Genomic DNA, 21,125 nt, shown 5'->3' on the forward strand with positions numbered 1-21,125 from the left:
TGGCAATAGCTAGAGACATTTTGGTAGCCACAGCTGAGGGAGAGGGGAGTGCTGCTGGCATCTAGTGGGTGGAGACTAGCAGTGATGCTACGCATCCCACCCGGGGTTGCTAAACATCCTGCACAGGATAACCCCCTCAACAAAGAAGTAGCTGGTCCAGAACATCAACAGTGCTGAGGCTGAGAAACCCTGCCGTAGAACCTAGAGAGCCCATTACTTCTGACATAAATTTGGTTTGCATTTGAGACTGCCTGGATGCATGAATAAGAAGGTAGCTTCCACTTTGGTGGATTCTGCATAGATTTGCCTAGTCCTAAATATCTTTCTATGTGACCCATTTCAGTGTTTCAGATTCTCATTGTGCACCATAATTTTAGGCTGAATCATTACAATGTATAAAGCCCTGTTATATTTCAAAAATATCCTTGGAACTCAACAGATGAAGGAGTAAGGATCTACTAATCCACATGAATAAAAACAATGAGAGCCTCGTATGCAATTTTAAATTTGGTGAGTTTGTTCTCTGTAATAATGGTGCTGGTTCTTTGTTGAAAATCAATCCTGTGCCAGGTACTTTATGTAAATATTCTGATTTAATTTTCAGCAACTGTGCAGGTACTTTGCTTTCATTTTACACATGGGAAAACTGGGGCTTAGAAACTTTATGTAATATTTCTAGCAAGTTGCACATCTGAGATTCAAACCTAAATCCAGCTGGCCTTCAAGCCCGTGCTCTTTCTACTGTTCCCTACTGCCCCTATCCACCAAGGGTCTAAGATTGGAAACAGGGATGTGTGTGTTTTAGAGGAAATAAGGTAGGAGAGAAACTTTTATATAGATTAAGGGGCTCTGCTCAGGAAGGTTAGATTGGGTCTCCTACTGAGGGGCCCTTGAGTGTCCATGAACTAGGTGAAAACTCCTAGCTTTCTCAGGACGGTGCACCAGAGAGAATGGATTCATTGAAATGGGGGTTACCGCTATACCTCGATTTATACAATTTAGCAACTTTTTTTAGGTCTTCCATGTTTAAGCCTGATACAATACATTTTCCAAATTCTTCCTTTTTAAGTAAATATGTTTTTCCTTTGAAATCAGTTCTACCATCTAAACAAGTACTGTCAAACAGAAATATGACAGCTACATAGGAAATTTAAATTTTCTATTAACCATATTAAAAGAGTAAAGAAACAGGTAAAAATTTTTATACTGTATCTTATTTAGCCCAATATGTTCGAAATATTATAATTTCAACACGTAATCAATCTAATAAAAATGGTATTGTGATATTTTACATTATTTTTCCATAATCTTCAAAATCCAGTGTGTATTTTACATTTACAGCACACTTGGGATGCTAACGTTTCAGAGAAACGAAATGTAGTCCTACTGAAACAAAGTGATATTTAAGGAAAATTTTTTTTGCTTTTACTTTTAAATTTAAATTAATTAAAATTGAATAAAATTTAAAACTAGATTTCTTGGTTGCAGTACCCCTCTTCAAGTGCTCAATATCCATGTGACACTAGTGGCTACCGTATTGGACAACACATCTAAATTCTTGCCCTTCAGAATGTGGTCACCAGAAGCAGCATTAGTAGCATGTGGGAACTTGTCAAAAGTGCAAAATCTCAGGCCCTACCAACTGAATCTACATTTTAACAAGATTGCCAGGTGATGTCTATACGTATTAAAGTTTGAAAAGCATCTCTCTAAAAAACCACAGATCTCTCCAACAAAGAGTCCAGAAAGAGTGAATAAATGAAGACTATGAGAGCTTAGGAAATTCGCTACAGGAGCAATGCCAGGGCTTCATATGATGTGTTCTGCTGAGAAGTTGTAGTTTCCCACAAAGGCAGCCATGGCTGTTCTACTGTGTGGACTGACACAGGCCATCCTGGAGCCTGGAGCTGGCTCTGCTCCCAGGATCTATGGCACAGAATCTAACACTAACTTCCATGACTCCCACAATTAAGGCAGCTGCACTCTCAATGCCATATATGCTTAAAACTGCAACTTTAGAACCTCTGAGACACAGCTGCAAGCATATGTTTCTGCCCTACACAGTGGAATTTACGGCTGGACCTTCTTGGGAGACCCCAGGAAGACCACCCCCAGAGGGGCTTGTGCTGTCTACCGCACTGCCACCGCTGAGAGCCAACACAGACCCACTCAACATCCTCATTATTTGGGGGTTGACCTAGTTCCCCTCGGAGATTCAATGCATGCTGCTTTGCCTTGCTAACCCTTATTTGGTTTGTTTTTCACAGGACTCGGCATTTGAGGGGCCTTTCAATACATTTGCTTAAGGAATTTATTATATATTATAATCTAACATAGAAGCTCACTGTTCTGATTCAGTAGTTATCAACCCTGGTTGCCATGCACCTGGGGCATTTAAAAAAAATACCAATGCCCAGGCATCATCCCAGTCTTTTTTTTTTTTTTCCACTCCATACATTGAGAGTAGTGTTTATTTTTTTTAAAGATATAATTGACACAACACTGTATAGGCATCACCTAATCTAATTAAATTAGATCTCTGGAATGTAGTTTGTTAAAGATCCCCAGGTGAGGCTTCCCTGGTGGCGCATGGTTGGGAATCTGCCTGCCAATGCAGGGGACACGGGTTCGAGCCCTGGTCTGGGAGGGTCCCACATGCCGCGGAGCAACTGGGCCCGTGAGCCACAACTACTGAGCCTGCGCATCTGGAGCCTGTGCTCCGCAACAAGAGAGGCCGCGACAGTGAGAGGCCCGCACACCGCGATAAAGAGTGGCCCCCGCTTGCCGCAACTAGAGAAAGCCCTCGCACAGAAACGAAGACCCAACACACCCAAAAATAAATTAATTAATTAATTAATTTAAAAAAAAAAAGATCCCCAGGTGATTCTAATGTGCAGCCAGAGCTGAGAACCACTGGTCCAGTTTGAAAGAGCCCTTAACTGGCAGTCAGGTGCCTTAAGTCAATGCTTCTCAATCTTTAATGTGCCTACGGATAACCTGGGAACTTGTTAGAATGCAGATTCTGATTCAGCACATAGGAGGGTAAATAAACCTAACTTTGTGTACAGATGTGTCCCTAGTGGCATTTGGTTGGTGACTATCATCAGCCTTTTTCCATCTCAGCAAACTAGGATAAGTTAATCACTCTCTCCTTACTCCTCTTTGAAGCCTTCCTCTCTCTCCACCCTCAGCTCTTAGTAATCACAACTTTCTTTGATTTCCTAAAGCAATTATTATCTTTATTTGAGCTCCCTTTTATTGTTAGCTACTTCTCATATGCACATGTATCATTTCCTGTACTACTTACAGTTCTTCAAAGGCAGAATCCATGTGTCATGTTATTTTTATAATTCCCACAACACCTGAAAGAGTGCCTTACACATAATAGGTGCTGCATAAATGCTTCTTGATTAATGGAATATCTATGTGAAAGTCTCTTAAAAATCCCAAAGGACTTAAAAATGCAAGATGTTTTTCTTTGTTGAGCAGAAAAAAAAGTTCAGATGGGCAAGGTGGTAGAGGATATTAGAGATTTCAATTTTTTTTTTTATAAATTCATTTATTTATTTTTAGCTGTGTTGGGTCTTCGTTTCTGTGCGAGGGCTCTCTCTAGTTGAGGCGAGCGGGGACCACTCTTCATTGCGGTGCGCGGGCCTCTCACTATCGCGGCCTCTCTTGCTGCGGAGCACAGGCTCCAGACGCGCAGGCTCAGTAGTTGTGGCTCACGGGCCCAGTCGCTCCGCGACATGTGGGATCCTCCCAGACCAAGGCTCGAACCCGTGTCCCCTGCATTGGCAGGCAGATTCTCAACCACTGCGCCACCAGGGAAGCCCGATTTCAATTTTTGTGTTAGCTTTTTTCATTCTGGCTACATGTTTGAATTTTGGAGAACTACTTTGTAATTTAATGGTTTTAATTATTTCTTTGGAAGAGGACATTATTCACATCTTAGACCAGATAATCCTTTGCTGTGGGGACTGTCCTGTGCATTGTAGGATGTTTCACAGCATCTCTGGCCTCTACCTGCTAAATGCCTGTGTCATCCCTCCCCCAGCCATGACAATCAAATATGTCTCCAGCAAACAGCTGCCGGGAAGGAAACTCATCCCTGGTTAAGAATCCTTGGTTTAGAAGAATGAAGTATGACACAGCTGCCTTACTGCAGCAGTAAATACCTTTAAAAATTAACACACACACACACACACACACGCACACAAGAATGACAAGCTGTGTTCCTGAGAAACATGTATAAGTACTTATAGAAAAATGTTCTCTCATTGCATTTTGGAAGCCATGGCTATGTGTACCATATTTATCTTTGCATGTGTCATATTGGTCATTCTTTAATGGAAATAGAAATATATACATGAAACATTTTAAAAATCTGAATATACACTTAAGAATTCAAACATGTGGTGGGAGTAATTTCACCAAGCAAGAAAATGTACACAGAGCAAAAGTTATTAGGAAAGAATGACCAGGCTGATTCTTTCTCAGGGAGCGAGTAATTTCACCAAGCAAGAAAATGTACACAGAGCAAAAGTTATTAGGAAAGAATGACCAGGCTGATTCTCTCTCAGGGAGCTGGCGCAGCCTCTTTATATAAAATAGTCTGTCTGCTGTGCCATCATCCTTGGACCGAATATACTGTTTCAGCGAGTGATGATGTTAAGCTGAAGCCTGGCACACAAACAGGTGTTCAATGATTGTTTGTTGGGCTTCCCTGGTGGCACAGTGGTTAAGAATCCGCCTGCCAATGCAGGGGACACGGGTTCGAGCCCTGGTCCAGGAAGATCCCACATGCCACGGAGCAACTAAGCTGGTGCGCCACAACTACTGAACTTGTGCTCAAGAGCCCGCGAGCCACAACTACCGAGCTGGCATGCCACAACTACCGAGCTGGCGTGCCACAACTACTGAAGCCCACGCGCCTAGGATCCATGCTCCGCAACAAGAGAAGCCACCTTAGTGAGAGGCCTGCGCACTGCAACAAAGAGTTATCCCCCCGCTCGCTGCAACTAAAAAGAAAGCCCGCGTGCAGCAACGAAGACCCAAGGCAGCCAAAAATAAATAAATAAATAAATAAACAAACAAATATGATTGTTTGTTGAATAAATGAACAAATGAATGAATGCATGCTGAATGTGCCTGTGAATCTAAAACTAAGAAGCTTTGGTGTGCTCATTACAAAAGACCCTGTTTTATGGCATTTGAAACTCCAAATCTTAGAAATGAAATTACATAGAAGACTATATCATCATCAGTGAGAAATAAATGGCCTTGACAAAATTACAAGACAAGGAAAATAAAGGCTCATTCATCAGTTGGTTTCTTCTGGCGATAGAAGGCTCCCCTGAGACTTTAGGAGGTTCATGTTTTTCATAACAGAGATTTGACTTTGGCAAAGCATGGCTATACTTTTAGGCTTGGATGAGAATATCCCCACATGTACTTTTTCCTCCTGTTCCTGGCGAAGAACTTGCATGGGAGACCCAAACAAGAGGCTCCAGTGGTGGGAACAAGCAGGATGCCTTCTGGGCTCAGAGGGGAAAAGATGATATAAGTCAGTGGTTCTTGAATTCTGCTATACTTCAAAATCGCTGGGGAACTTTGAAAAATCCCATGCCCAGGTAACTAAATTGGTGATTCCATAAATTACCAATGAAAGTAGAATCTCAAAGGCTAGATAGAACTCAGGCATTGGTATTTTTTTCTAATTCCCCAGGAGATTCCAGCATATGATGTGTTAATTTTGTCTATAGCTCCTCTGCCAGCTACTGATTTTCAGGAATTTGGATCATCTCATTGAAAAGAACCTGACAACATCATTCACAAGTGCTTCGGTTAAGTTTCATTTAGGACATTTTCATATGATCGAGGGAGCCAGTAGTGTCTTTTGTGCAGTGAGTTACAATTCCCTATTTTATGACAGTGGTGTGTCTAAATTAAGGAGAGGGATTCTTAAATTGAAAAAGTGACTGTCCAATAGAGGATAAGAAGAAATAAAAATTAAATTATATGGATAAATTTTAGTGTTAAGTATAATTTCTTGCTTTATACATTTTAGATCATGTTCTTACTGAGATAAAATTCACATAATATAAAATTTGCCATTTTAACCATTTTAAAGTAGCTTTTAGTGTATTCACAATGTTATGCAACCATCACTACTACCTAATTCAAGAACATTTCCGTCACTTTTACATAAAACCCTATACCCATTACTAGTGACTCCCAATTTCCCTCCCCCTCATTCCCTAGCAACTACTAATCTACTTTCTATCTTAATGGATTTGTCAATTCTGGAAGTTCTATTCAAATGGAATAATATAATATGTGGCCTTTTGTGTCTGACTTTTTTCACTTACTAAAATATTTTCAAGGTTGTAGCATGTATCGATATTTTATTTCTTTTTATGGCTGATGAATATTCTATTACATGATTATACTACATTTTGTGTATTATCCTCTCATCAGGTGATGAACACTTGGGTTGTTTCTACCTTTTTATTATTATGAATAATGAAGCTCTGAATATACTTGTACAAGTTTTTATGTGAGCCTATGGTTTCAATTCTCTTGGGTACCTAGCTAGGACCAGAATTGCTGGGTCATGTGGTAACTCTGTGTTTAACTTCTGAGGAATGATTAAACTGTTTTTCTACAGTGGCTGTATCAGTTTACATTCCTACTGGAGGCTCCAATTATTCCACATCTTCTTGCTTTATATTTTAATTATTTGATTATTATCTAGGATGTCCCTTACCTTAACCAAACAGAAAATAAATCTTACTAAATTTAATGCTAATTGTTTCTTTGACATCTCAAAACCGTGATATACAGAATACTTTTTTCTTGAATAATGAAACTATGGCAGTTCTGTTTCCTGAGTCAGTTATCCTGCAGGGCAGTGAGTACGTGTCTTTGAGGTCATGCTCCTGTTTCCGTCTTCCAGCAGGCTACCCTGTTGGAACTCGGGGCTGCTGGCGCTGCCTTGGTACATCCCCCCTCTAGCCAGAGAAAAGAACACAAAGGAAAATAGTGCCCACACTCTTCCACCCAAGAAGCCCTATTAGTAGTCACAACAGTTTTAAGAGAATTGATGGGAGAAGAGAGAAAAATCTTAGATCAGATAGGAAAGTATATGATCATTCTGTCCAAGAGAATTCAGTGAAATAATGTGAAAGCACTAAGTAAGCTAAATGCACCAGATAAATGCTATGGAGAAGAAAGATGATTGATTAATGCCCCTGAATGTTCAAAACTAGGATTAATTATGTTCGGCTGCAGCTATTTAAGAAGAGAAGTAAATACATTTTATAATGAAAATGTTCCATGAAAACTTAACTAAAACAACAAAACAAGTTTTGGTGAAAAGATAAACGCTTAAATGCCAATAGAACTGCATGCACAGCTCTATGCACAACATTTCCTGACGTTGCCATGCAGATGAGCTATCCATAGAGGCTGCATCCAGTTAAGTTCCCTGCCAGACCACATGTGCTGCAAATACTTTTCCAAGACACTGCAAAGTTCACTTGATTTGACATTCATCTTAAAGTAACTGGACATGTTTACTAAGCCTTTATTTTAGTCAACCTTACAATGTTTTAAATGCACCAAGAATCCATGTTTAAAGCATACTAGAGTTTAATTTAAAATAGTAAAAAAGAAAGAAATGAGTAGTTCAGGGGAGATTTTGTGAATTCTTGTTCCCAACTCTAAGCCATTAAGTGCCTAAGCAGAAGATTTTACAGCTGTGCCTTCTTCAATTCCACAGAGAACCATAAAGGAAATCAACTGTGTGGGTGAATTCCTTATATTCAGTATTGTCCAATACAAAATACTTACTAAATTCTTTGCCAATTTCCAACATTAAAGCTTTTTTGCCAATAGTTTTATGAACTAAGTAGTTGCAGTTTCATAACCACTTGGCAATTCAATAGCTTAAAAAAAATAGCCTACCAGACTTTTAAAAGATGTGTTCTTTGACACTATATTATCTATAAGGCAGTTACTTTTGACAAGAGTGATCAACTAGGAAGTTTACAGATTTCTTTTACCATATTTTGACAGGCCAGCATCCATCAAGGACAAGACCTTTGGTGAAAAGGGGTGTAAGATGCTCTCAGGTAAAGGAATCACTGAATTCCTGAAGCTCTTCAAATAGAAAAGTGCTTTGGAAATGACAAGTGTACTTAGGAGAAGGATGCGTGGCCTCAAAGCAGAGCTTCGTAAGGGAGGACTCTTCATAAGGAAACTGGGCAAGGGTTTCTTTCCCCTCCACCTAAGTGTTTACAAGCACTGTGCAAAACGCAGTGCCCCTCAGTCCAGAAGCTGGTCCCTAGGAAGCCCCAGGAAATATTTAGGCTTTACAAAAGTATAAAAGGTAGCATTTTAGAAATACAGTTCCACCACTTGGCGCATTCCATTTATTTATTTATGAAGTTCATTTATCTATTCTATAAAATTGTTTTCTTTAGTATGTCTTTGCAAGTTTTAATTCTTAATCATATTAAGGACGATTGTTTTGTTTTCTTTCCTTTCCTTACTGTTTGTCTATGCTGCCCAACTCAAAAGGAAATTCTCAACTGGTTGTGTTCAGTTCGACTTTGGTCAGAGGGCAAGGTTGTCTCTTCACCAGGTGTTAAGTCCCCAGCCTGTCTGTTCAGGGGTGATAACAGCTGGCCAGGACTGTTGACAGCAGTGGATCCACACGACGGGCTGCAGTGGAGGTTGTACATTTAAGGGCAAATGGCTGCTGAGTGCCTTCCCCTCCACAATCTGGAGCTCTCGGAAGAAGGTTGTCCTTTCCCCCCAAAGACTCCTTTCCTTCCAGCCTTCCCCTCCCACTTCAATTGCTCCTCTTCTTCCTTCTCTTCTAACCCCAAACCCACAAGCGCACGTTGGGAACCTGTATGTGATTTCACTTGGCTTTTGTTTCTGCTTTGTCATGAGTTGAGGATAGAAAAGCATGACTGGTGAGAGAACGGAGGGTAAGAAGGCAGATGACTACTATCTCAGTATGTAACAGCTGTTCGACGTCTGTGTACGGCCCAGGAAGATCATGTTCCTCCAAGGGGAGAGCCACTGGGCAGGAAAGAAGGCCCAGCCAATCTGGCTGACAAAATCAGGCACGGTCACTGTCAAAGGTGATATGCCGCAACCAGCGGCGCCTCCCAGCCCCTCTGATGCCGTCCCTCTGTCATCGTAGGTTTGAACATAACATCATTCCATTGACTTTTCAAAACTTGAATTTAGTAAAACTCTCTTCAAGATTTCTAAATAATAATTTCAGTAGGAATATCAGTTTAACTTATTCTTAGTTAGTTCTTATTACCAGTTTATAGCCCATCAGAAATTTGGGCAGGTTTAACATTTACATGTGTCATTTCACACACATATTTAAAATATCTCTTAGTTCTCCAAGCGTTCATCGTGAACAATTATTGTACTCTTTTAAGGTCATAATTAATTCATATCCTTCCCACACCCTCCAGAATTTGGCTCAAAGGAGGTTACACCTTTGGCTCAAAGGAGGTCACTCTTGATCTGCAGCTCTGCTAGAACTGATCAGAGAACCTAATAATGTGGAAAGCTAACTTTTCAGTGCTTACGTATAACTTTATTTCTCCACATCAGTGGCTCTCAACCTGGGCTACCTATTGTTTAAAAAATCTCAATACCCAGGCTGCACCCCTGACAGATTGGGTCAAGCCTCTGGGAGTAGACCAAGGCATCAGTATTTTCTTAAAACTCCTCAGTTGATTCCGATGTGCAGTCACAGTTAGGAAATGCTGCTCTTAGGGCTTGCCAGGTTACAGATTTCTGAGAGTTTAGTTAAGAGCACATCTGAGCCTGTCATCTTTCCTTTCTGGGAATTTCTTGAGAAGCAGTAGAGAATTGTCTAACAAAAAAACTACTATTTTTTACTAGTGCTAAGAGTTTATACGAAATCACAGGGATTTGTGTTTTAATCCCACCTCTGCAAACAACAGCAATATAAACACAGGCAACTCACTTAACTTCTCTGAACCCCAGTTTCACCCATGTCTAAGTGGAAATAGTACCCACCTTCTAGAACTGTTAGCAGTATTAAAGGAGATTACATAAATATTCAACATGATGTAATAATATGTAGCATGATGTATGAAACATAGTAATGATAACAAAGTAAATATGTCACTACAATCCTTATTTTCAAAATGAAAGCTCCAAAGAGAGAATAAAAGTGAATTCCAAGGTCATTGTCAAGATTTTTGAATGCTGATCAGTGTTAACACACTAACATTTCTTCAGGATGTGGGACCACTTGAATGGAATACTCGTTTCTCTTAGAATTACTTTCGGGCCAAAGGTGGTTTCTCTTGTCCATTGAAACATTCTTTTAAGAGATGTTTTTAAGAGTGTACTACTCTGTCTGTAGGTTTAGGCTAAAACAACATCACAAGAGAGTAGGAAGTATTTCTAGTTTAGAAATGACTGTGTGTGGCTCATCAGAGAGGACCTCAGAGTGTATGGTAACCGTTTATTGCCTTCATAGTGAAACACAAAACAAGTTTCTACTGGGATTTTCAGATGTCATTGACAGGTGCTCATTTTAAGGTTAGGCCAGTACCTCTCAGACTTGGAAAACCTGAGCATGACTCTAAGGAGCTGGACTTTAGGAAGGTTGAATGTCTTCAGCCACAGTGGTAACAGCTGAAGCAGGAGGTGTCTGAGAAAGAGGGAAGCAGCCAGTTGCATTACAGTTCTTCTTGCCTCCAAAAGAGAAGTTACCCACTTTCCCACACTCGCTGTGACATATTCCATTTGCTAAGAAAAGTGGTTTATGTCATTCTTAAACACTGCTCTGAAATTCTGATATATATTGAATTTGTTTATTATATCAATATATCAGCAGCATTCAGGTATTTACTATGGTCGATATTTTTCCCTACCCATCCTCCAAATTAACCCATCAGCTGGGTCCTCTACCTCAGATTCTCTCACAAGGCTGCACTCAAAGTGCCAGCGAGGGCCGTGGTCTCATCCAAAGTCTGAACTGGGGAAGGATCGGCTTCCATGCTCACTTACACGGTTGTTTCCCAGGACTCAGTTCTTGGAGGGTTGTTAGACTGAGGGCCTCGACGTCTTGCTGGTTGTGGACCAGAGGCCACCCTCCATTCTTTGCCCTGTGGTTCTCACTAACATGGCAGCTTGCTTCAGCAAAACCAGCAAGAGACTAAGTCAGCTAGCAAGACAGAAGTCACAATCTTTTGTCACAATCTTTTGTAACCTAATCACAGATGTGACATCCCCTCAATGCTATCATATTCCATAGGTTCGAGGCAAGTTACTCAAGGGGAGGAAATATTCAAGGTTGTGGATAACAGGAGGCAGGGATCCTTGGGGCCATCTGAGAGGCTGTCTGCTACAGCACCTAGCAGCACATACCCAGCCATAAAAGAAAGAAGGAAGGAAGGAGAGAAGGAGGGTGCAAGGAAGGAGAAAGAAAGGAGGAGATAGGGAAAGGAAGGCAGGCAATGAAAGACAGACATTAAAAAAGACAAAAAAGTAGCTTTGCTGCACTGCGCCTACATCGGGATTCCTCTGTGGGCACGTATTTCATCACATTAGCACCACAACCATGAATTTCCTATTTCTTATTTAGAATGCAGGATAATATGGGGCTTTCTATATATATGGAGTTAAAAGGAAACAGAATAAACAAGAATAGTAAGTTTAAGCAAGCGAAATGTGTTTCAAATTAATTCTTTTTAAGTTTTTTTCCCCCCAGCTAGCAAAGTTTTTTTTTTTCCCCTTCATGTTTCAAGTTTTCAGATTAGGTTTATTATTCTTGCCATTATGTGGCAGGCTTATTGCACAGGGAATATAGGAACCTGGATGGTGTTTGCATTTGGTGTTCTCTGGTGGTTTGGGCTCCAATGCCAAAATTATGTTTTGATTCTGTAGATTGTTATTAGTGGTTGTATATGTCACTTAATTGTAAAAGTGAAGTTGTAAAGTACCTTGGATCTCATCTATTCCAGCCTCTCTATTGAGAAAACTGAGGTCCAAATGACTTGAGAAGTTCAAGGCTAGATAGTATCAGAGCTGGGACTACATCACAGATCTCTCAATTTGAAATCTGGTGTATTTCCTCTTCTCACATTCTGTGCAAAAAAACAGTCAGAATGTGCAGTCCTCCCCTCAACCCTGCAGGCGTTAAAACGTGTTAGTTGTGGTTTAAATGTGGTTTATTTAGCACTGATTTTCTGGAAGGATCTAAAAGATAATACTTCCAGTGCTTCAGCTAATAGAAAAAGGAACTTTTCCAGGAACTCCACTGTATAATAGATGCTTGCCTAAAGAAACACACACCTTTTTCATTTGTAATAGATCACACAGGCTCCAGTGCTTCAGTACTCTGAGTGGGTTTGTAAACATTGACCACAGTCTCCAAAATGGCCATGGAAGTCAGAAGAACAATGAAAATTGATATACAAAAATTGGTTTTACCTCAGACCTGCTGCACATTCATAGCTGCAGTTTTCATAGACGCAGAGGAGTTTGGCTAATATCCTAACACACAGGAGTCTTTCTCCACTTCCCAAATTAGAATTGACACGTATATATATGCACAAGTTGTTGAAAATAGGTATCTATTTAATGATACCTATTTAATGGGTTTACTGGCTGAATCTTTTAAAAGAATGCAAACATTAGTGACTTTTTATCAGACATCTGTAAAAAGAGAAAAGCCTCTGTGGTTCTCTGGGGCCCACCTGGTGCCAGCGCAGCCATCCATGGTGGGCAGCTGCCACCATGCACATTGCTGGGCACACTTCAGGTGCCTGCCTAGGTTTCTCAGAAGTCAGGTGAGGACCCTCAGCCCATGTGCAGGTGCGGCCTAGAAGTTCAATGGCATTAACACCTCCAGGGCAGCCCTCAACCGATGGGAGTTGGTGGATAAACGCCCTGGGCTCCCATCGTTGTCGAGGACACAGGGAAGGCACACTCTTCACAGCTTCTCAGCAGGACCTCGGTAGGGTTGGGCCCCCGTCAGCCACTATGGGCACGAGCCGAAGAGCATCCACTTTGTTCGCTGTTTTCCCCTCCCCGCGTCCCTCTTTCCCTTTCCTGGGGTCACCCTCCAAATAAACTACCTGTGCCCAAATCCTCATCTCTAGCTCTGGTTTCTTAAACAGGCCCCAAGAAATAATGTCGGAAATAAAGACAAAATGGTTTGTCCCTGGAATCGGGGCTGACAGAGAAATAACTGGCAACCAGCAGTTCTGCAGCTGTGACCCAGGAAAACAGCATTTCTAGAAGAAGTGGTTGTTCCTGACCGCTTTAAGTATGTGTTTCATTAGGACCATCTGTTACCCTCCCAATATCATGCCTTGCCTTTTCTTTTTATTCTGCAGATTCTTCCGGGAAGCCTAAATTCACCAAGTGCCGTTCACCTGAACTAGAGACTTTTTCATGCCACTGGACAGATGGGGTTCATCACGGTTTACAGAGCCCAGGATCCATACAGCTGTTCTATATCAGAAGGTGCAGGCTTCATGCCTTTCTGACTTTTCTCTTCCACGGATGTTCTCATTAAAACGTATTGAGTCGCGTGCAGTGGTAGGAACGGAAATAATCTATTTTGATGACCTAAATGCAGTCACCCATTCATTTATTCAAAAATACTAATTAAGCCCTTACTCTATGTTGGGTACTGTTTTAGGCCCTGGAGATACAGTAGTGATTACAAAAAGATAAAGTCCCTGGTCTCATGGAGATTTGTTTCCAGTGGGGGAAGACAGACAAAAAAATTTTTTAATTAAAAAATGTAATGTCAGCTGGTAACATGGTTAAGAAAAGTAAAGCCAGAAAGAGTGTTAGCACTGTGTAAATATATGCATGTGCTTGAGAGTGTCTGAGGATGAGTGTGTGAAAGTATGAGTGAGCACTTTGTGAGTGCAAGAATGTGTGTGAGTGTGTAAAAGTGGGTACAAGTGTGACTGCATGAATGTGGGAAGGTGGGTGAGTATGCACGTGTGAATATGTGTGAAAGTGTGGGGGGCTGTGGTTGTGCATGAGTGTCTGTACGTGTAAATGTGCGTGAGCATATGGGAGAGTGAACAAAGTGAGTGTGCATGAGTGTGTGTGTATGTCAGGAGCTCGGGTGACATCTTAAATGAGGAGGTCATCGGAGGCCTCTCTGTGGTGCATTATAGCGGAGACATAAATGAGGTGAGAGAGGCCATGTGAGTATCTGGGGGAAAGACTGTCCAGACAGAGGAAATTGCAAGTGCAAAGGCCCTGAGGCCAATGTGGCAGGTTGGAAGAAAGCAGGAGGCTGGATGGTACAAGGTGGAAGACAGGGAGAGTAATGGGGGAGAAGTCAGAGGGTTAGCAGGGCCAAACTGAGACAAGCCTTGCAGGCCACGGCACAGCCTACTTTCTCTGTGGTGGGAAGCCATAGGGGTTTTTTAAATTTTTTTAAAGATGTGTGTTTTAAAAGACTGGTTCCTATGTAGAAAACAGACTGTGTCCCTGTTAAATTAGTTACATTCAGTGAGGGACTGTGATACTTCTCTCTTCCATTTTTACTGATGGTCCTGTAAAATAACAGGGAAAGAGTGAAACAAAGATCTTTCAACATAATCACCACCCGAGTCGTTTATTTCTTACCCCCCACCTGGCACGATTTCCATTTCTGTTTACTCTTATGTTGTACCTTTTTGCTTTTAAAATTTTAGGCTCAAACACTCTATCATCTCCTCTTTTCCACCCAACCCCCAGGGAAGGCCTAAGCCAAGATGCAAGATTAGAGGAGACCCCTGACCTGGTGGTGGTCATCAGTCCAAGGATGGTGCTGTCAATCCCCCAGAGGAGCGGGGAAAGGAAAGGTAGAGGCAGCAGGCAGTTAAGGGCATGAGCTCAGGGCCAACCATCTCGCATTTCAGCCTGGCTCCGGGCCCTCGCTCACAGAGTGATGCTGGGCAGATTAGTCAGTCTGTCAACAATTCAGTCACCTCATTTGCAAAATGGAGATAATAGACCTTGCCACATGGCTTCTTGTGAGGATTCTATTAACTAATCCATGAAAAACACTTATCACGGTGCTTGGTGACAAGCATAGTAAGTACTGAATAAATGGTAGCTGCTATTCTTATTATTGGTAGCGTGATAATAATTTAAAATAATATAGAATTCTAATTGCTGGGCTACAAAAGTGATTTTTGATTCTTTACTGCTTATGATTATTGGTGTGCTATAAGACCATTTTTAATGCGGAGCTGGATGCTTAATTTGCAAATAAATACTTTGAATTAGCAACCAGGACTGGCCTTAGTCACCTTCCAGGTGTGTGAGAGGTCTCTCAGATGTACCCCAAAGGGCACACAAAGATGAGATGGTTGGGCACCAAATGCACGTTTTTTCCCAGCAAGGCTGATACTGCAGAGAGGTAGGGGCCGGTAGACAAAGCTGATTTGTATACATACATTTGGACAGGAAGCTAAAATGTCTGGTAACACTTTTGAATATCTTTTGAAATGATTGTTAAATGAAGAGAGATTTAGTAGGTTCAATTTTCATACTTTTGCTTCAGCAACTTAGAGCTCAATCAAAACAAAATAAGTTATTCATACTGGCACAATTAACTAAAATGAAGAGAGAAGTAGCAGTTGGGCCCACTTTATGAAAACAGATTTTCACCACACTAATATTCACCAAATTTGAACCTGAGCAAAAAGATCCAGAAGGATGCAGCCTTCACAAATATGTATTTGTCCCTTACCCTCATCCATCAGGGCCACATACCTTTGCCTCCAGGCCTTCTCTGCACAGCCCAGGCTTTTCAGCATCCCTAGTCCAAACCCAGCTCTGTGCCAATAGAGATGCCACTGAAAGTGTGACGAGGTGAGGGGAAAGTCTTGGATCTATTCAGAAAGACGTCATCAATTATTGTCCTAGTAGAGTTTGGGATCCCAGGGGAAGAAATTGTCACATCCTCAAACCCCCTAAGTACAACCTCATAATTAGGGCCTACCAAACTGGCAAAATCAGTGTTTTGTGTTTTCTCTATAAGCATTTAACTATTTTGAATATCTTAGCCAAAATAACATGAGTGCCCAGCCCGGTTTCTCTGGAAAGGAGAGAATTAAGGGAATTAGGAGTATCAGGAATATACAGTATCAGGACTGCACCAATTAGAGTACAGATGTGTTGCCTTCATGTTACCCACTTACACAAAGAGGAAAATACAAATGCATTTTCTGACTCTTGTGATTGTTTCTTAGAATTCAGTTCCCAGGCAACTCCTGGGACTATAGAATCATGACTCCCCATCCCTGATACACAGATGAAACTGTGACATGATGTCATCCAGAACCGGAGCACTGGAGGCGGGGAGGAGCAGGAGGGGGCTGAGGCACTCCCGGCCTGGCCTTGGTAGCTAAAGCACAAGGGATTCTAAACACGTCAGGCCCAGAGGACGGGCCCAGAGGCAGCTGCAGGCTTGGCTGGCTCTGCTCCTGGCCAGGTGAGCTGGGGGAAGAGGCAGCCAATTCAGAATGGTCTGTGCCACCCTGTGATGGAGACCGTGCCCGATTCAGCCTCTGAGCTTGGAGGGGACTCAGCAAGAATGCAAATCACAGGCCTGGCAAAAAGAGGCTCTGGGAGCCTGTCAGCATGCTCTGCTCTCAGCCTTTTGCCTGCAGATGCCTCGTTTTCAAAGAAGTGGGCGTGTGAAGACTCAGTCCCAAAGATTCTCTCTCCCCCAACCCCACCAAACCCCCTCCCCCAATTACCCTGGCTTTTGAAAAGAAAGTTTCTTTTCCATGCAAGGTGGTGGGGGAAGTTAGAAAAGAGAAAGAGCAGTTTTACTTTCTTTTCTTTTTTTAAGGAAAATGTTAAATTTTAAGCCTAAAACACATCATCTGGAGATAATGAAAACAGTTGCCCTTAGAACATAAATGATGTGGTTTTTTTTTTTAATTTCTCTTCCAATTGGTTACCTTTAGGTGGAAAGCATTTCTTCTACTCTTTATTCTGATTTTTATTGATAGGCTCTTTCTATAGTTCTCACCTCTATGTCACAAGCCAGTCTGGGAGCAAACCTAAAGCACTTAAGTGTAGGGAGTAGCTTCCATAAAAGGGCTTTGGTCATCTGTAAAGAAATTCAACCCAGTGAAGGCAGGCAACAGAGCATCTGTTTTGTGAGTCCATTTGTCTTTTTTCTCTAAATTTAATAGTTTAAAAAGAAGTGTTAAATATGTATTTAAAATAAAATTCAACTTCAGTTAATGAGGGAGGGGGTTGGGAGTTGTGTTTTGAACTAGCTCTTCCTGATCCATTGTGCTTAAGATAAGTGCTTTAAGTTGTTTGTTCCGTGGAGCTAATGGGTTGGGGACAATCTAAACAGTGTTTTTCATACAGTCCCCATGGGGACCAGGGTGCTGACAAGCCAAAGTTGAGAAACTGTGTGAAATACACAGAGCTAACCTCCCTATTACAAATCCAGACCTGCTAAGCACTGGCCTACATCTTTAGAATGTTTTAATACTAACTTTAATACTGTCAGTTATGCTAAATACATTTGATATGTCCTTTACTATTATATGGAAGCCTCATTTCCTGGGCAATCTCTTAAACCATTCTCTTTACTATACTCTTATTTTGTTTGAAAGCCAAGATAAAATAAACCATACTATAGTTCAATGACCCACCTATCGATATTTCTTTTTTATCTTTTTCCTATTCTAAACACATACACACAATTCTTACTTCTACCCTCTACCCACTTAATTTTCCCATCGGAGATGAACCTCCCTCTCGTCCAAGAGTGTGCAGCTTTTGAGAATCTCAACCAGAAATTAAGCAACAGTTCACTGTCCATGTTAATCCCAAGTTCTTTCCAACAGCTGATGAGCAGCTGTCTCAAGGACCCCCTGATATTACACAAGTTTCCTCCTAGTGCCAAACAGGCCAGCTTGGGAAACAGCTGTAAAGAAGGAAACATGTGTCTTCTCCCAGCTCTTCCTCCTGCCTTCCCACAGCCTGCAGGGTCCTTGTTTTCCACTGCTGCCCAGCACCCACCCCCTGGGGTGATGCTCACAGACCTCCACGGTCTGGCCTGCCAGCCCCAAGCACCTCAGCCGACACAAGGTCATTCCCACCCCCTTCTCCCTCAGCCACAGATTACCTGGCTTTATGTCTCCTTGATTTATAAACCCCCTTCTCAGCCGAGAGCCTAGTGAAGCGTAAGTAAATAATCAATTACCCCACCTAAGTAACAATTCTAATTTAAGAAAGTTTTTCCCAATTATTCCATTGCCTTCTGTTCCCTCTCTTGCTTTCCCTATTGCCATCTATTAAACTTTTACCCATCTTCAAGATTGCTAAAAACACCACCTCCACCTTGAAGCCTTCCATGAATAGCCAGAGCAATCATTCCCTCTTCTAACTCCAGTGAGTACTATGTGTAAACACTTAGCCACACTGCTTTGTAATACAGTTTCTCGGTCATTCCCCTGAGGCAGGAGTAATTCACATGAATCCCGCATAATATCTGGCACAGTGTTTTACATATAATCAATGCTTATGAAATATCAATATACTGAATAAAGGAGACAAAAAAAGAAAGTACTCGGATGGTAATTTCTGAGTCGTCTTCTAGCCTGAAGGTAGTGATCACGTCTTATTAATCATTATAGCCACACAGTACTAGTGCCAGCTATAATGCTTACATACTGCCTGCACTGGAGACACCCAAAGATGGCTTGCTGAATTCACTCATTCAGTCAGGCAAGCAGATGGGAAATGGGAGGAGAGCTGTGTCGCATTGTCTCACATGTTTGCTCAGTTCCTGCTGGGATGGACTTGATTCAGAGCGATCTTTTGATTGCTCTGCATTTTTGTTCAGGTCCCCTTAGCAGCTGATCAGGGCATATCCTTTCCCCAAACTGACGTCCTCCCACAGAGAACTTCCTGGCATCTCTTTTTTCTTCAACACACATCCTGCTGTTGTTCTAAGTCGTCTGGGTAAATGATGCTTTCTGTAGAGTGGGATAGAGGTGAATAACTCTATGGTAGAATTTAAATATGGAGATGTAGCTTTTCTGATTTCTTCAGTGTTCTCCATGTGTCCATCTATCCTTCATGACTTGTTTTGTTTGTTCTTATCTGATCCAAGATATAGGAAAAGATGAACTTGTTCTTTGTAGAGAAACCAAAAAAGGAACTGATAGGCAAACACATTGATTCAGTTCAGCCCATTTTTGTTTTCCTTTTTTTGATATTATAATTAAATGTCCATTTCTATTTACAAAATGGAGAAGAAAAATGCTTTCTCAGTTTGGAGAATTTTTTTTAATTTCTGGGTTCATGGCTTTTGTCTCTTTTATGAGTAGAGGGGAAAATCCTAGGACTCCCATGTTTCTTAAAGGTTACCTGGATGTCCAGCATGTTTGAAATGTTCCCGTGGCTCTTCATGTAATTAAGGAAAAAAATCAGGAGTATGGGAAGGAGTTCAAGGCAACGGGAAACCATCCCCCCCGAACAATGGACAGCTTTGGGGAGATGGACACAGGATGCAGAGGTTCAGAGTAGGTCGGTAGCCAATTTTCCACTTCAGGGCCACCCAAATCTCAATGTCACTCAGCCTGCAGAGCACCATCAGTGTGCTGCCTCAGTTTCTTCCACCATAAGTTGGGGGAATACCCAGGTTTAAAGACTCAGCTATTCTCTGGGAATCTCTATAGTTTGGGGGTTGACTCTGCAGTATTTTAATAAAGGAACATTTTTAAACCTTTGTAAGCCTGAGAACCCTCATCTGTAGAATGGGGATAATGAAGTACCTACCAATAAATCACTTAATTTAGGAGCTGGCACGTTATACGCAGTCAATGGAGGGATGCTTTTAGTATAGGCAGAAGTACCAAATGGCCTTCTATCGGTCTACAGACACTGATCATCAGTCCACAGATGTGCTACTTCTTGGAAATGGTGCCACTAAGGTACTTGCTCATAACATATTTGTGTCCCAATTTACTGAATCTGACTGCCAAGCACCTTGCTTTGGCTTAAGCTATGGCATGATTTGGGGGAACAATTCGTCCTTTTTTACCCTCCATTTCAGGAGCACTCAAGAATGGACTCAAGAATGGAAAGAATGCCCCGATTATGTCTCTGCTGGAGAAAACAGCTGTTACTTTAATTCATCTTATACCTCCATTTGGATCCCCTACTGTATCAAGCTAACCAGCAATGGTGATACTGTGGATCAAAAGTGTTTCTCTGTTGAGGAAATAGGTAAATCACAGGTTTGTGTTTTATTTGACATGGCTTTAGATTAAATAAGTGGGGAAGGCTGCAAAGTCCAAGTGTATGCAAATAGGAAGACTGTGTCATTGCACTCTGTAGAGGGATGGAGGTCTCCTTTACAGTGCATGAGATCAGCTGGTGAACCAGAGAGAAAGGGCAGAGGGAGCTTGGGTTGGCTCTAACATGAAAAAAATCTGGCAGTAAATGTTGTAAAGAAAAGAATAGGAGCCTTATGGAGTCTTTTCCTTGAGAAGGTCTCTAAAGCTGGATTGTATTCTTGTGTGCCGCTGCAAGGGACAAACTCAATGCACTCTTAAGATTCCTTCTCTCCTAATGATTTGGTATGATTATTATATTCTGATCTACTGAAATACATTGGCCCTGATCTCTCTCATTGCTATAATAAATGCCTAGATTTTCTTTACCACAAGGCATAATCATTCTGGAATTTTACATTGACAGAACAGCCAAAATCAGTTTAAAGACATGTTTATAAGATCTCAAAACAAACACAGGAGGTAGTCAGCGCAATGAACAAAGTGAAAGATCCAAGCAGCTTATCCCTTGCCCATCATGTGGACACAGGGGAAATGAAACAAAACAAACAACCATAATTGGAATATTCATGTTTATATTATAATATACTATAGTATATTATACTATAATATAAAAGTATAAACAGCTAAATAGAAAGAATCAAAGAAGGACCATGAGTAGCTGACATTGGTGCCTCAAATCTATCCACAAAGCTCATTTGTTGCTTATAGGAATTCCTTGGAGGCTCTCTCAGATGTGTTGTTCTTGTGTGTGGTTTCCCAGGC

At 41.4% G+C, this 21,125-nt stretch overlaps 1 protein-coding gene across 5 annotated transcripts in view; it reads left to right on the forward strand.

The window, feature by feature from the left end:
- GHR (growth hormone receptor) overlaps nucleotides 1–21,125 on the forward strand; it is a 281,266-nt gene that overhangs the window by 232,784 nt on the left and 27,357 nt on the right. For all 5 annotated transcript variants that reach the window (XM_061189228.1, XM_061189227.1, XM_061189229.1 and 2 more), the window contains 2 exons: nucleotides 13,410–13,539; nucleotides 20,120–20,292. In XM_061189228.1, coding sequence (XP_061045211.1) covers nucleotides 13,410–13,539; nucleotides 20,120–20,292 — 303 coding nt within the window. The remainder of the gene's footprint in view (nucleotides 1–13,409; nucleotides 13,540–20,119; nucleotides 20,293–21,125) is intronic.

This window comes from Eubalaena glacialis, chromosome 4 (genome assembly GCF_028564815.1).
Source record: "Eubalaena glacialis isolate mEubGla1 chromosome 4, mEubGla1.1.hap2.+ XY, whole genome shotgun sequence".
NCBI classification, from domain to species: domain Eukaryota; kingdom Metazoa; phylum Chordata; class Mammalia; order Artiodactyla; family Balaenidae; genus Eubalaena; species Eubalaena glacialis.